We start from the raw sequence: 14,205 nt of genomic DNA on the forward strand, positions 1-14,205 counted from the left end.
TACATTGTGTACATACTGTATGTAGTATATTTATTGTATTTTATCTTTAATCTTAGTTTTATTCTCTTATTTATTCCCACTGTCATGTCCCTTTTTTTTCTATTGTTTTTTAATGTCATGCTGCTCAGTTGTACCGTACTTTAATTGCCCCTCGGGGCTAAATAAAGTCATCTGAATCTGAATCTGAATCTGAAATCAGGCTCTCAGAGGAATGGAAACTTCTTCTGGTTTGGGATTTATTACTAAACTGGTGTCAACAATGGCAGCAGCGCCACCTCCTGGGCCAGAGCCTGGAGGAATGCGAGCGCTCCTGTGACTGGAGGAGTGGATTCATTCAGACGAGCATCCTCATCGTCACCAGCCAGGCTTCAGTGAGACTCAGCAGGGCAACACAGCTGTCGGGTATCACTTCATTCACCGGTTCAGTTTTCAGCCTCAGAGGTCTGATATTCAATCGTCCTCATCTAACTCTGATATTCTGTTGAGTTAATTTAGTGGTTGAGTTAACTTTGATCAGGTTTTTCTGACTCACTCCTCTTCTAATAGAATTGGAGTGAATAAACTGACGTGGTCAGACACGGTCTCTATGGGGTTGTGGGTGGGTAACTGCCCCCTAGTGGACGCGCAGAGAAGCGCGTCAGACAGCAGCTCCGCCTCCAGGTCTGAACTCAGGGTTGTCAGGGTTCTGGTTCTATAATAAACTGGGCCCTTTTCTAGAAATGAGAGCAGCTCCGTCCAGCGTGGGATGAATGCCGTCCCTCCCAATCAGACCAGAAAGTTTTCCAATGATCTATGACGCCCACTTGGTTTGGTCTTTTAAACTTTGGCCAAAAAATGCAATTAGGTAGTTAGTTTGACAGGTAATTAGTCAAGAAGATAAGGAATTGGCAGGGATGATCACACTTAGGCTAGCGCAACGAAGCAACAACAACAATGTATTTGAGGATCATATAAAAACACGTTTCGATTCTAATCAAAGTTTATTTAAATTGCCTCTCACCAAAACTTACAAATTGCCTTCACAACAAAATCCTAACCTATACAAAGTTGTGTTCCACCTGATTCGGTGCATCAGTGCTGTGTGGTGACATCAGGTGGCGTCCAACATTCATGGGGCGTTTGGAGTCACCCCTGACCCCTTGCGTCCTTGAGCTGGTGGGTTTCCAGTGATGACCATTCCCTGCCCATCGTCTCCCAGCGCCCGCATCAACCCCTCTCTCCTTCTCACTCATGCAGCGTTGGCACTGTTGCGATGACGGCCCTCGCTCGCGTTAGCTGGTACCAGGCACCGCCGTCCGTACGTTTCACTGCAGGTGATGGTAGCCAGCAGGACTGAACGGTTTGTACGGGAAGAAGGTTCTCCAGGTGCTGGAGGCCATCGGCTCCATCCCAGTTGCTAGGGTGATGACAGAGGTGGGGGCCAGTGTGTGGGGGTGTGACGTAGGGCAGAACTGAGCTGCCCTGAGACCTCCTGCAGGCGCGCCATTAAAAACCCCAGTTCATCCTCCAGGTAGCTTCCTGACAAGAGAGGAAATAGAAGAGATCATGGACAAGAAACCTGAACGTGGTGACAGACGTGGATGTTGAATCCTGATAGAAATGAGACTGCCATGGGTCCACATCCACACTACAAGACAACATGAATCATCTCTGACTGACAGGACAGCAGTTTGACCCGCGGTGGACAGACCGAGCAGGAAAAAGACATTGCACCAGTTTTCAGGCGTTACCAGGTCCCTCTTCTGGGTCCACAGAGCATCTGGAGTCAGAACCTGTCCCATCGAAGGTGGACTTCCTCTTTCATGTCAGTCGAGACCCTCCAGGAAACGGAACCTGGAGAGAAAAAGAGACGGACAGAATTTACGGAGGTCAATGAAACAGGTCGAATATTTGCTGCTGGCTCCTCCGGCATTAAGACGTGATGGAGGCGGTTCAAGGCGTCTCTGAGAGCCCTGAGCGGCGATGGCAAGTACTTTTTGGGTGAAGTAGCACATTAAAGCAGCTTAAATATCCAAATGATGCCTTATCCCTGTGTACGAGCCCCCAGTGACGGAGGTGAACGGTTCCGTCTTTTCGCAGTCCTAAAACGGCTCATCCGAGCTCGGCCAGACGGCGGTCACGCCAGTTATCAGTCGGCTCTCTTTCCTACCTGCCGCCGCCGCTTCCTCCGCTCCTTCATCACCTGTGCCTCCCGGCCGAGGCCCTCGCGGATGGATCTAGACCTCTGAGCTATCACTTCAGTATTTTTTCGACTGACATCACACTTTTGGGAGAACTTAGTGATGCTGACCTTCTTTTATCAAGATGTGCTTTTACTTGCCACTGAATCCTTTAATTTCTCCCAACATGTCGGGGGCTCCACACACTGGAAGGGTGACACTGGACTCAGTTGTCACTCTCGGTCTGAACGTGGACGCTTCTGGTTCCGATGAGAGATCACAAATGTTTCAGTCTGAATCTGTAACTGGTAAACAAACCTGGACCCCCGAACCACCACAGACCCGTTTCAAATTTGCCTTCCCTTTCAACGATTTTAGAAATAATTGTAGCAGACCAGCTCAGTGCCGCCCGTTCAGGTTCTCTTAATGATCGTTGTGATGAAACTTGGGGTGAAAGCGGCACTTGAACTGTTGGTTTGATTTAAATGCCAGCGTCAATGACGATGCTGAATTTCATTTCATTTCAAAAAAAAAAATTCTCTGGTTGTGCCTCGTATATTCTGAGATGTTTCGGTATGCCTTCTTTAAATAATCACCTTTTTTTTCAAGTCTTTAAGAAAACACACACACACACAAAAGAACTGGTGACCAAACATCAGTGAGTAAAACTGCAGAAGTACACGGTGAAGTCCATTCAAACAGCAGTAGCAGAGAGATCAAGTCCTGCGCTCCTGTTCTTTATATGCTAAGCTAAGCTAGCTGCTAGCTCCAGATGGTAAAGACAGACGTGAGAGTGGCGTGACGACAAAGCAGCCAATCGTCTACAACTCTCTTGTCACATGTTCTAAAGTGAGTATTTGAAATGTCCTCTTTCCAGCTCCTGGCGGTCGGTTCTCAGGGAAGTTTGTGGAACTCGGTGGAAAGTCCTGTGGCTCGTCCTGCTTCGGCACAGACAAGACGCTCCAAGCCGGACGCGACACCTTCACGATTGTATAGGGGTGATAAAAAATGTGACAATGAACAATCACCAGTGTTTCATTTCACTGCTCTCTCTTTATTTTGATACAAAAAAGTCATCAGGTTTTATTCATCAACATCTCATCAGGATATCCTCAGTATTATTTTGGTCGTGTGGACGGCAGATTGCTCATCCACTGCGTGATCAGCGTTTTCCTGCACGCATGATTTAGATAGTTTTTTTTTTTTAAAATGGAGGGAGAGTGATAAAACTACTGGCTTTAGATCAGCTGGCAAACATCTGCAGCCAGCTGGAAGGAAGACATGTGGAAGAAAAGAAACAAGAAGACGAAATATGAGGGTGGAAATACGATACGATAGTAAAAGTTGGAGCTCCAGTGACGGAAAGGGATTAAATCAAGGTGTAGTTCATGTCTAAGTCCAGCAGGTGGCACTGCGGGGCCACGTGATGGGAGAGTCAAAGCACAGATGCCGTCTGATGACGTTCCAGCTTAATTCAAGGCGATTTCTCTCCTCCTGCTTTTAAGGTTCTCCAGTTGCTCTTCCAGTTGTTGAGAGGCATCCACAGTGTTCTCAAAGTCCCGCAGCAGAACCCTGTTCCCCAGCAGTCCACTGCGCTCCTTCAGCCTCAGGTTGTCCCTGTGCAGAAGGGTGCAGGCCTGCTTAGTCCCGGTCAGGAGGTCCCTCCTCTGGGCCGCCGCGGCCTCCAGCACCGCCAGTTGCTCTCGCTTGGTCTGGACCTCCTTTTGGGTCCAGTGAAGCTTCTCCTTTGTGTTTGACAGGATCTGGCAACACAATCCAGTTTGTCAGTTGAACACAGCATGCCTGTGTGTGTGTGTGTGTGTGTGTGTGTGTGTGAACCTGCCTCCAAGCTGCTGCTGATCTTCTTCTCCAGTTTTAACGACTCCTCGCTTTGCTTTTGGGCGAGTTTCTTCTGCTCGAGCTTCTCGGCCCACAGCTGCTCAAACTGGAGCTTTAGTGGGTCCCTGGTTCTCTCCTCCACATCGCGGAGCTCCGCCTCCAACCTGTCAATCCTCGTCCTCAGCCTGATGTGCTGGAGGCGAAGCCTTATCAGCTGGTCGTGCTGAAGTTGCTCTGACGCCAGGGTTGATTCCACTCTGGCCTGCGCTGCTTGTTTCCCCAGGTGGCGGCTGAGCACGGACGTAGCCGTGTCCCGCTTCAGATCCACGAACGCACGCCATTCCCGTTCCACCTGATGAAGGAGGGAAGAAACTTTGAGTAAAATGTAAAATAAACACGAGAACTTTTCATTCAGAGTAAAGTGCATTCCTGCAAAATTACTAGTAATGCACATAAAGAGACATGTGTACACGGATGTGATCAATCTGATCAGGGCCGATACATCGGTCAGCCGCTCAGTCCGGTATGAAGAGCGATGACAGACTCCTGATCAAAGCTCTCGGCCGCAAACCAACCAGGTCCAGCTTCTCCTGGTGCCGCAGCCTCAGCTGCTCCACCTGCTGCTGGACTCTCTCCCAGTCTCTGGTCTGCTGCTCCTTCACCGCGGCGAGGCTCCTCAGCTGCTCTTCATACACGCCGGGCGTCACCTCCCCGTCCACCTGGGCGTCATCTCTGGCTCTCCTACTGAAGTAGTCGGCCAGCGCGGCCTGCAGCAGGCTGCTGCGCCGGCTGGCTCCATCCCTCTGCTGGTGTAGGCTGTGGAGGAGGTGCAGAGGCTGGTCGGGGGCCTCCACTGAGGTCCTGGTGCTCTCCAGTGTGGGAGGTCCGTCACCATCACTGGTTCCCTCCTCTGACTTTGGTTGTTGACTCAATCCTGGGTCACTAGCGGAGGTGTGGACACCAGGGGGCTCACCGCTGTCTCCTGCTACCTCTTCCTCGGAGGTCTTCCTCACACTTTCTCCACCTTCTTCTTCTGTAGTTGCAGCAGCCGGAGCAGCTGGGTCCTCCTCTCCAGGGGGCCCAGCTAACGCCCCCCTCTCGGTGTCATTCTCCACCTCATCCTCCAAACCCTCTGCATCCATGTTAACGTGGAGTTTGAAACTAGCCGATAGAGGACCGCGTCCTGCGCTTCCCCGGTAATGAATGTGTTCGTTTTGTCTCGGTTGCCCTGGAAACAGAACCCAGGAGCCAATCGCGGGTGTCCCAACCTCTCCTCATTAATATTAACGAGCAGAACGCTCCAGGCTCGCGCCGCGGATCTGCTAGTGCGCATGCGCGGGCTCCCTCCCCCTCCACAACAAGGAGCGAGAGCGCAGCAACATGGCCGACCTGGGGAAGAAGTACTGCGTTAACTGTCTAGCAGACGTCACCAACCTGAGGCTCCGCTGCACCGACTGCCCGGATATCGAGCTGTGTCCCGAGTGCTTCTCGGCGGGGGCGGAGATCGGTAATCACCGGAGATGGCACGGTTACCAGCAGGTCGACGGCGGTCGGTTCTCCCTCTGGGGTCCTGAAGCAGACGGAGGATGGACCAGCAGGGAAGAGCAATCGTTGCTCGATGCCATCGAACAGTATGGATTTGGAAACTGGGTAGATCACTTTATAAGTTCCTAAAGTCAACTCCCCTCTCTGGTACATGATACACGAGTACTTCTACTACTTCAAGTGCCTATAAACTGTGAAAGTTTGTCCACGAGGTAGCATTGACGTTACTGTGGCGTCACTGGCGGTAATGTTTGCTACTTAAACATTCAGGCATTAACATCGATCAGGTCTAATCAATGAGCTCTTCTGTGTATTTCAGTACTACTCAGGTGTAGTGGTGTGTATCTGTACTTGACTTGAGTATTTGTGTTTTGAGGTCTTATTACTTCAGATGAAGTAAACTTGATGTAGAAGTACCAGAGTACTCGTTTGCCTGTGTGTTCGTACATGCGGTTCGTTGATAAATGTTGTCATTGTTCTGATCCGTATATGTCGAAGTTGATCCCTGTTGCCGTAGTAACAACTTTCTCTGGTTGCTGTCTGTCAGGAGGACATGGCAGCTCACGTCGGAGCATCCCGAACTCCTCAGGAAGTCATGGAACACTACGTCACCATGTATATCCATGGCAACCTGGGGAAGGCCTGCATCCCTGACAGCATCCCAAACCGCGTGACTGACCACACCTGCCCGAACGGGGGCCCCCTGTCGCCCAGCCTCACCACGCCGCTCCCCCCCCTGGACATCAGCCTGGCGGAGCAGCAGCAGCTGGGCTACATGCCTCTGCGTGACGACTACGAGATAGAATATGATCAGGACGCGGAGAAGCTCATCAGCGGGCTGTCGGTCAACTACGACGACGAGGACGTTGAGATTGAGATGAAACGCACCCACGTGGACATGTACGTGCGCAAGCTGCGAGAACGCCAGCGACGGAAGAACATCGCCCGAGACTACAATCTGGTTCCTGTGTTCCTGGGCCGGGACAAGAAAGAGACCAGAGACAAGGAGAAGGAGAAAGCGCTGGGAGTGGGGGGTGCCGCCGCCGGGGCGGGTGGGACAGGAGCCAGTGTCGGCGTGATCGGATCTGGTTCCACGACAGCAGCCGGGTCGGGTCCTGTCACCAGTACACCCAAAAGAAAGATCACCAAGGAAGAGAAGGAGCAGCGAGTGCGGCTGCGGGGGCTCTGCCAGTTCATGGCCCATCGAGAGTTCGAGGACTTCTTTGAGAACATGCATAAAGAGCGCGTGCTGAGGGCCAAAGTACGGGAGCTGCAGCGGTACCGCCGCAACGGCATCACCCGGCTGGACGAGTCCGCCGAGTATGAAGCCGCACGCCACAAACGCGAGAAACGCAAGGAGAACAAAAACATGGTGATTTCTAAACGAGGCAGTGGAGGAGGAGGCGGGCTCGGCTCCGGGATTGGCGTGGGAGGAGGAGGCGGCGGAGGGGGGAGCATGGCGGGAGGGTTGGGGGTGGGATGCGTGATCAAGGAAGAGGGGAAAGAAGGTGAATTTGCCGCCATCGAGAACCTGACGGGCTTTGAGCTGCTGTCGGACAGGGAGAAGGTGCTGTGCAACTCCCTGAACCTCAGCCCGGCTCGCTACCTGACGGTCAAAACCATCATCATCAAAGATCACCTGCAGAAGAGGCAGGGCATCCCCGCCAAGAGCCGCCTGCCCAGCTACCTGGACAAGGTGCTGAAGAAGCGCATCCTCACCTTCCTCACAGAGAGCGGATGGATATCCAGAGATGCGGCGTAGCTGAAGACCTTGAGGTCACTCAGCCCTCTGCATCAGACTCAACGCCATTTTTTTAAAAAGAGACCATGTGAATATGTAGATTGCAAAAAAGAAAAACAGAAAATGATGCCCCACTGGATTAAACTATATTTTTCATACCAGGGCGAAGAACAGAACTATTTTTCTCATTTGGAAATGAACAGAGGTGAAAATACTACAGTGATACTGCAATACTAGCAAGTACTGCAGTTCCAGAGCGGTGGTGTAACAGACTCACTGAAGTAATACTGAAGATCCAAACACAACAGAAGCCATTTTCATGCCAAATTAGAACCCCAGCAGAACTCGTTTTCCTGAAGCTTTTGGGCGTTGGTGTCCTGGCTGACTGCAGCTTTCCAGGGAGAAGGAGCTGCTTCACTTCAGGTCCTCATGTTTCCGCAGCAAACCACGGTGGAAAGTCGCAAAGGTTTCCTGGACAACCAGCTTGAGCTGCAAACCATCGGTTTTCGATTGCTTTATTGTTTCGGTTCTGGAGCGCGTGAGTTCATACGTGACGGTGAAATAGTTGGGCTCCGATGAGCGAGACTCATGGGCTTGAAACGTTTCAGCAGATGAAGCAACAGTGCTGCTCAGTAGGCGGGATTATTGTCAACTTCAACCAGTTATCACACATTTGAACGTTTGGTTTTTTTTTTTTTCCTAAATTGTAAAACATCTCTGGCCAAATTTAAATGATCATAAAATATTCAGTGAATTTTGGTTAAAAAAAGAAATTACCAACATTTTTTGTAACTCTAAAATATCCATCGATCAGTATTGTACGTGAAAGCGGCGTCGCTCGAATTTTCTTTTAGTTTTTGACCAAAAAAAAAAAAACCCAGAATAAGCTTTAAAACGCGTTACAGGAAGTGCATTTTAAGGGAAGGAGCCGTAAACACGCGGACGCTAAAACCCAGTTCCAGCGTTGTCTTTACCAAATAAGGAGATTCCTGAGAGATTCTCTCTCTTCGGCTGCTTCCTAAAAAGACCTTTTCGTCTCAAGGTGATTTCTGACTCACATGGCAAGCCTCCTTTCCCGAATCAGCGTGACCTTTGACCTTTACTGAGGTATCTCTTTACATACATGTCAAGAGTCGGTATGAGACAGCTACACCTGGAAAATTTGAAAAAAATCGAGTCCAGAAAGTTTGGGAATGGATGCAGACGGACTGAGAAAAATCCATATTTCTGTTGCGTCAAACCGCGTAGGTTTTCATCCCTGCTAGCTTTAATATTCTATCCAATATTGATGTTTCAAAATGGAACCCTGATACCAGTACCAACCAGTACCTGACATCATCAAACCACCGGTCAGACCCGAGCTGCCCCGCCTGCGTCGCTCAGGCTTCACCTGCTCGAAGCTCTTATGGTCCTGGGCTCTGTTTTCTTCCCCTGTGAGATGAAAGATTTTCTAAGAGTATTTTTCTTACTTTGTCACCTTGTGTAAATACGTTTTGTCAGGCGAGTCCGCGTCTGAAGTGTACAGTATTTTGTGTCATGAAAACTTTATAACTTTTGTAATAAAAATATTTGTTTTGCACAGAAGTGTTTTCTGAAGTTGTGAGTATTGTTGAGGACACACGACCGTCCTGCTGTTGTGAGAATACTTCATAACAGAGTACTCTAAAGTCTACAGGGCAGGTTTTTTTAAAAATATTTTTTTGGCTTCAAGTAAAGTTACTGCTGTTGTGGAAGAGTCAACTTCGATTTTGAGCTTTCTTCATGGCTCTTCGTCTCACGCTCCGCCGAGAGGTTTTAAGCAGAAAAACATTTGATTCAAGAGGACAGGACGAATGTGTTTAAGATAAAAACAGCAACGCGATGTAAAATCTCAGTGTAATTTGTTTCATGATGGTATTACAGGACACCAACTGCAGTACAAGTAGCCGTTACTCCATTCTTGCCTCTGCTCCATATTCATAGATTATATACTTCATTTCTACCTCCGCTTACCTGTACAGCAGTGCTGCAGGAGTGCAGTTTGCAGTAAACGTTGAAGTACCTCGTCTTGATTCTGTTGGGAGTTGGACTGAATACTTTGATGTGTGAGGTCACAAATTACTGAATATATCGTGGAGTTACAATGAATTTGTCTCTTCATGTGGACTTCAAGTGAACTTCCAGCTCATAACCTCAAGTTGGAGAACTCTTTTTGGAAGTTCTTCATGAGGAGCTTCTGAGGAACCAGGACAGAACAGTGGAGCTTCTGAGGAACCAGGACAGAACAGTGGAGCTTCTGAGGAACCAGGACAGAACAGTGGAGCTTCTGAGGAACCAGGACAGAACAGTGGAGCTTCTGAGGAACCGGGACAGAACAGTGGAGCTTCTGAGGAACCAGGACAGAACAGTGGAGCTTCTGCCATTTCTCCTGCCCTGGCTAAAGTTGTGGTGGTGAACCAAACAGAACCGCCTGAACTGAACGGCACCTCTAGAGGGCGTCAGAGTATCCCTTTAAAAGACGAGCCGAAGGTCAAAGTGGAGCAGTTTATTCTGATGCTGTCTGGATAAATAACCACGTACAGTCGCTCTACTGGTTTACAGAGAATGTCACATATGAGATCACATGACTCTACAGCCAAACACATCGTGATTTAGTGACCTGAACATTATCAGGGCTTTAAAATTCTGGAATGCTGCGAATGCCTCGAGGGACGTCTGCTGATGGGGGTCCCTGGTCGCTCGCTGACCTCCGAGTCATCAAAACGCCATTTTCCAGGGAGGATGAATGACTCTGAGGAGCATGAAGGGATTATCAAACACAACTAATTCTGACCGGACGCGAACGACAGATGAAAGATGGAATTTCTACTTGTGCCAGACAAACTGCGGCTGTGGTGTCCAGGTACATGAATGAGTCTCTGGTCTCTGTCAGGCACCTCGTGCGCGCTGGTGCCTCCGCCAGTCTGCTGTCCCTGAGGTCATCCATCGCACCTCGCCAAGTACACACATCCCGCTTGCAACATTTCTAAGGCGCTTTAGCCACACCCACCAACGCCGGCCTGAGGGTGCGACCATGAAGCTTGTAGCCCACTTTAGTTACTACGGCAACAGTCCCAGGCTCCTTGCCCTCCACAGGGGCGTGAAAGAGGGCCTCGTGCTCGTAGGGGTCAAATTTCTGACCGTCCGGGTTGAGCTTAACGAGACCGTGCTTGGTAAAGACCTTCTGGATCTGGACCTCGGTCATCACCAGGCCGTCGTACAGGTTCTTCAGGTGAGGGTTCTGACTTGTCACTTCCTCCTTCGGTACGCTCTCTGTAGCCTTCTCCAAGATGTCCGCCACCTCCAGCAGGTCCTTACAGAAGCCCTGGATCCCTGGTCACGCCAGCACAACAGATAATAGAAGCATGAGCCAGTATTCACCGTCCCAGTCGTCTCTACCTCCTGCGAGCTGGACATTTGTGAGTCCAGGCACACAAAGTAAGAAGGCTTTTTAAATTTAAACTATAATGAAAGTGATAAATGTTGGGATAAAACATTAAAATCAACTGCCTAGCAACACAATGTAGTCTCAAAAAATCTTTGCCGTGTATTCAATCTGTGAAAATACAAATAACACCCACAAACCAACAGCAAAACTGTTTAAAAATGGTCGTACGAACTCACGCCGCCTCGCTGTGACCTCTTCAGGTCAAAAATGTAACTGCAGCAATGTTTGTCCTGGATTCCTGTTTTTAAATCAGTACTAGCATCCATGTTAGCAGCCTGCTGCTTCTTCAGTGGAACAGGCAGTTTGTACCTTGAGAGAAGAGATGGAAACATCCCTACCGTATGTTTTAGCATCCTCAATCATCCTCTGACTCCTCCGCCTCAGGTTCTCCGTGTCTGCCAGGGCCCGCTTGTACTTTTCCTGAACACAACAATATCAAAAAAAGTTATCCAGTGAAGCCAATGAGAACCAGTTCCAATGTCTAGAACCAGTTCCAAAGTCTGTTCCAGGTGGTTTCTGCCAACCATGAGTTTGAATTATCAGTACTAGTGTAGAACTTAGTCACAAGGATCTAAGAGCATCAGTAGAACCGACAGAACTCCCGTTTACCAAGACAACTTTTTAAAGATAGGAGATGATGTCTAAAATGTTTCAGGTGACATCAGAATCACAAATGTATATAAAAAAAGTTGGTATCGTGTTGCAGGCGTAAGTGGCTGGAGGCGCGCGCGTGTGTCACCGTCATGTCCTTCAGCTGCTCCTCCAGTTGACTTTTCTCATTCGGGCTCTTCTCCTCTGCTGCACCCTGCTCTGGTTTCTCAGCCTCTTCCTCCGACCGGTCTCCATTCTTCTTCTGCTGGGTGGCTGTACACAACAGTCGCGGGGATGTCCTGGGCGGCGAAGGCATATCAGTCAGGTAAGTTGTCAAGCGATGGTGGCACTCTACTCGCTTGACTGATGCATTTAAATAGGAATAAAGACGATGTGAATCCAGTCACAGTGGCCAGAGCCTAACCTCTCTGAGTTCTAGTTACTACGTTTTATTGACTTACAACAGCATATTTTGTGTCGCTTTCCAGTCCTGGTCATGCATGGTGTCCTCATAGCAGGCCAGTAATGTGTGACTGCTAACAGCAGCACACACGTACCAATCTCATAATAACCGGGTTTATATTAGCGCCTACCATCTCTGTTTCTTTGAATACTGTTTTTTTTTTTTCAATAAAGAGGGGGTTTAATCTCGCCTGTGCCTCTAGTTTCTGTCTTAAACTAGCTTGTGAACTTTATACTTAACCAGTTTCCTCTGTTCAATTTCCGGTTGCTCCACAGCGCCACCCCTCTGGTTTGGAGGGTGTAATGCATGGCTATGTTACCTGGTCAAACAGCTTCTTTGAAAACAGAAACATAAACTGAAAAAAGAAAAATCTAAAAGTACCTCATCTCAATGATGACGTTTTCGTGATTTGGACGGATACGTAACTGTAACAAACGTCATAAGGCTGCAGTACATACTCCGAGCCAGAGGGGCGCTGAGGAGCAATTAAAAACCCGTAATTGAATAACTGTAGTTGGTTGATGAGAAATTACGGGGCGCAAGCACAATAAAAATGACCGTCATTGAAGAAAACACCGGCAAGGGTGAAGAGTAAATGTCGGGGGAAAATTTCGAATTGAAGAATCGCGTCTTTCGTGAAAGGAGGGGGCGCTGAGACTCCCTACGAGGCAAGCAAGCTAGCACTTTTTTTTTTTTTTAAATAACTACAAGAGATTCCAGAGATGGATATCAGGAGGAAGGTGTAAGAATACCCATCATGCTTTGCCTCCCGTCCTCCAAGGAAACCCTGAAGAAAGTCCTACAATTTTGTGCCATACCTACGTTACAGTGCAACCGCAGGAAATTAATGATTCAACATTAAGAAACGACAAAGGGAGTCCACTGAAGGCAAGTCAAATGAATTGAAATAAATAAAAATATTACCAGAGTCACCCAGCATGTCACGTTATGTCATCATGCGAGTACTTTCTAGCACGAACATGCTAGCAGGTACATCTACATGAGCCTGACCGTCTCTGGCACACACATTCAAATGTATACAACTTATAAAAATAAGCTGGTACCTTTTTAACGCTGTTAGAGCGATGATGGAGTAGCTCTGCCTCACGCCTCGGACGCACCAAGTCGCCATTTTTTACGGTAAACTGAGCAGTTAAAACCCTCCTTGTAGCTCACGCTGACGGGACAGACAAGCATGATGGCGGCACAGGCACAGCCAGCCAATCAGGAGTCAGGAGGAGGAGCCCCGCGCTTCCTTTCGGCGAATCAGATTTAGGAAGTGGTGTGACGTCACGCCATAGTTTGAATGAGTAAAGGTTGAAGTTGAAAGGTGCGTTCGATGAGCGCCTCCTACTTCCGGTTCACTTTCACTTGACCCCAACGGGAGACGTCATGGATGGGAGGAGTCAGGAGGACGGGTAAGAAAAAAACAATCAAATTTATAGAATATTAATGTCCACAACTCGTCTATAAATAAGATATCGACGCTCTCACTAATGACCAAATAAAAGAAGAAATAAAGTGACAATTAGCCACATCAATTTTAAATCTATCATGAATTGATTTTTAATAAATTAATGTTTGATTATTTTATTAATCCTTTTAGGGATTTTAAAGTGCTTTTTGTATTTAGGAGATTTTGGAAGTTTGAGGAAATTTCACCACCTTGAACATTTACACCTCAGGCCTCAGCGATGATGTAATCCGTCAGCGTGCTGGAGCGAAGCAGCCATCCTCCTTTCCAACTGGTTTATTAAATGTGTGTTTAATTAGTGTTCATACAGTCAATGTTTAGTCCCAGAGAGGCTGGTAACGTCCCTATCAATGTGTCCCTTCAGGAGAAACTGCAATCTGTAGTGATGAAACTCTCCAGAGGAAACAGTTCAGCTTTTATCTTTTGAAATATGTTTTAGACTGACCTTTTTTGTTGTTGTTTAATTACTATTTCAGTCATCGATTTTTAAATACAAGAACAGAACGTGAATTTCTGTTTTCACAGATGGAGGATGGAGGGTCAAATATGAGTGATTCTCCTTCCCTGATGCAACCGAAGGTGATTTTATTCTGGTGAATAGCTGAGTGGTGAATCACTTTTAAAGTTGCTGCTGCAAGGGATCATGGGACGTTTATCGAATCAAAAGCCTTTGTCATTGTTTAGCATACAACGAAATTTGCGTGCAACTCCCTTTGGTATATATATATATATATATATATATATGGTTCTTGGCATAAAAAGAGATATAGAAATAATTAAGGAAAAAAAAAACTATGCATACATACAAACAATTGCAGCGAAATATCAAATTTAAAAACCAGTGGTGTAATATTTGAAATTGCACATGAAAGAGATAAAACAGTTATTACACTTAATGTAAACGACGATTATTGCACAGTCTGTTAA

At 47.8% G+C, this 14,205-nt stretch overlaps 3 protein-coding genes and 1 long non-coding RNA gene across 5 annotated transcripts; 1 reads left to right on the plus strand and 3 right to left on the minus strand.

Annotated features, from left to right (window-relative positions):
* Positions 1 to 1,001: 1,001 nt before the first annotated feature.
* LOC147238405 (uncharacterized) lies at positions 1,002 to 2,926 on the minus strand. Of its 2 annotated transcripts, none has more exons than XR_015111825.1 (3): positions 2,756 to 2,926; positions 1,731 to 1,833; positions 1,002 to 1,518 (listed from the first exon to the last, which is right to left on the minus strand). It is a non-coding gene; the product is annotated as an uncharacterized LOC147238405 (long non-coding RNA). The 2 variants fall into 2 exon arrangements; XR_015111824.1 differs by lacking the exon at positions 2,756 to 2,926 and adding an exon at positions 2,150 to 2,702.
* Positions 2,927 to 3,210: 284 nt separating this feature from the next.
* On the minus strand, positions 3,211 to 5,294 carry cfap184 (cilia and flagella associated protein 184). The gene is made up of 3 exons (XM_086197565.1): positions 4,574 to 5,294; positions 4,003 to 4,350; positions 3,211 to 3,922 (listed from the first exon to the last, which is right to left on the minus strand). Exons 1-3 carry the CDS (start codon positions 5,138 to 5,140, stop codon positions 3,629 to 3,631), a joined length of 1,209 nt encoding a protein of 402 aa, XP_086053691.1. The 5' UTR covers positions 5,141 to 5,294; the 3' UTR covers positions 3,211 to 3,628.
* Positions 5,101 to 9,361, plus strand: tada2b (transcriptional adaptor 2B). The gene is made up of 2 exons (XM_086197562.1): positions 5,101 to 5,648; positions 6,091 to 9,361. The coding sequence occupies exons 1-2, from the start codon at positions 5,379 to 5,381 to the stop codon at positions 7,303 to 7,305; spliced, it is 1,485 nt and encodes a 494-aa protein (XP_086053688.1). The 5' UTR covers positions 5,101 to 5,378; the 3' UTR covers positions 7,306 to 9,361.
* Positions 9,362 to 9,793: 432 nt separating this feature from the next.
* On the minus strand, positions 9,794 to 13,023 carry grpel1 (GrpE-like 1, mitochondrial). Its single transcript, XM_086197566.1, has 4 exons — positions 12,869 to 13,023; positions 11,490 to 11,640; positions 11,089 to 11,170; positions 9,794 to 10,635 (listed from the first exon to the last, which is right to left on the minus strand). Exons 1-4 carry the CDS (start codon positions 12,934 to 12,936, stop codon positions 10,289 to 10,291), a joined length of 648 nt encoding a protein of 215 aa, XP_086053692.1. The 5' UTR covers positions 12,937 to 13,023; the 3' UTR covers positions 9,794 to 10,288.
* Between the last annotated feature and the right edge of the window lie 1,182 nt (positions 13,024 to 14,205).

Source organism: Aulostomus chinensis, chromosome 24, assembly GCF_037954235.1.
Source record: "Aulostomus chinensis isolate RoL2024-O1b breed Wild chromosome 24, RoL_Achi_v1.0, whole genome shotgun sequence".
Classification (NCBI taxonomy): Eukaryota; Metazoa; Chordata; class Actinopteri; order Syngnathiformes; family Aulostomidae; genus Aulostomus; species Aulostomus chinensis.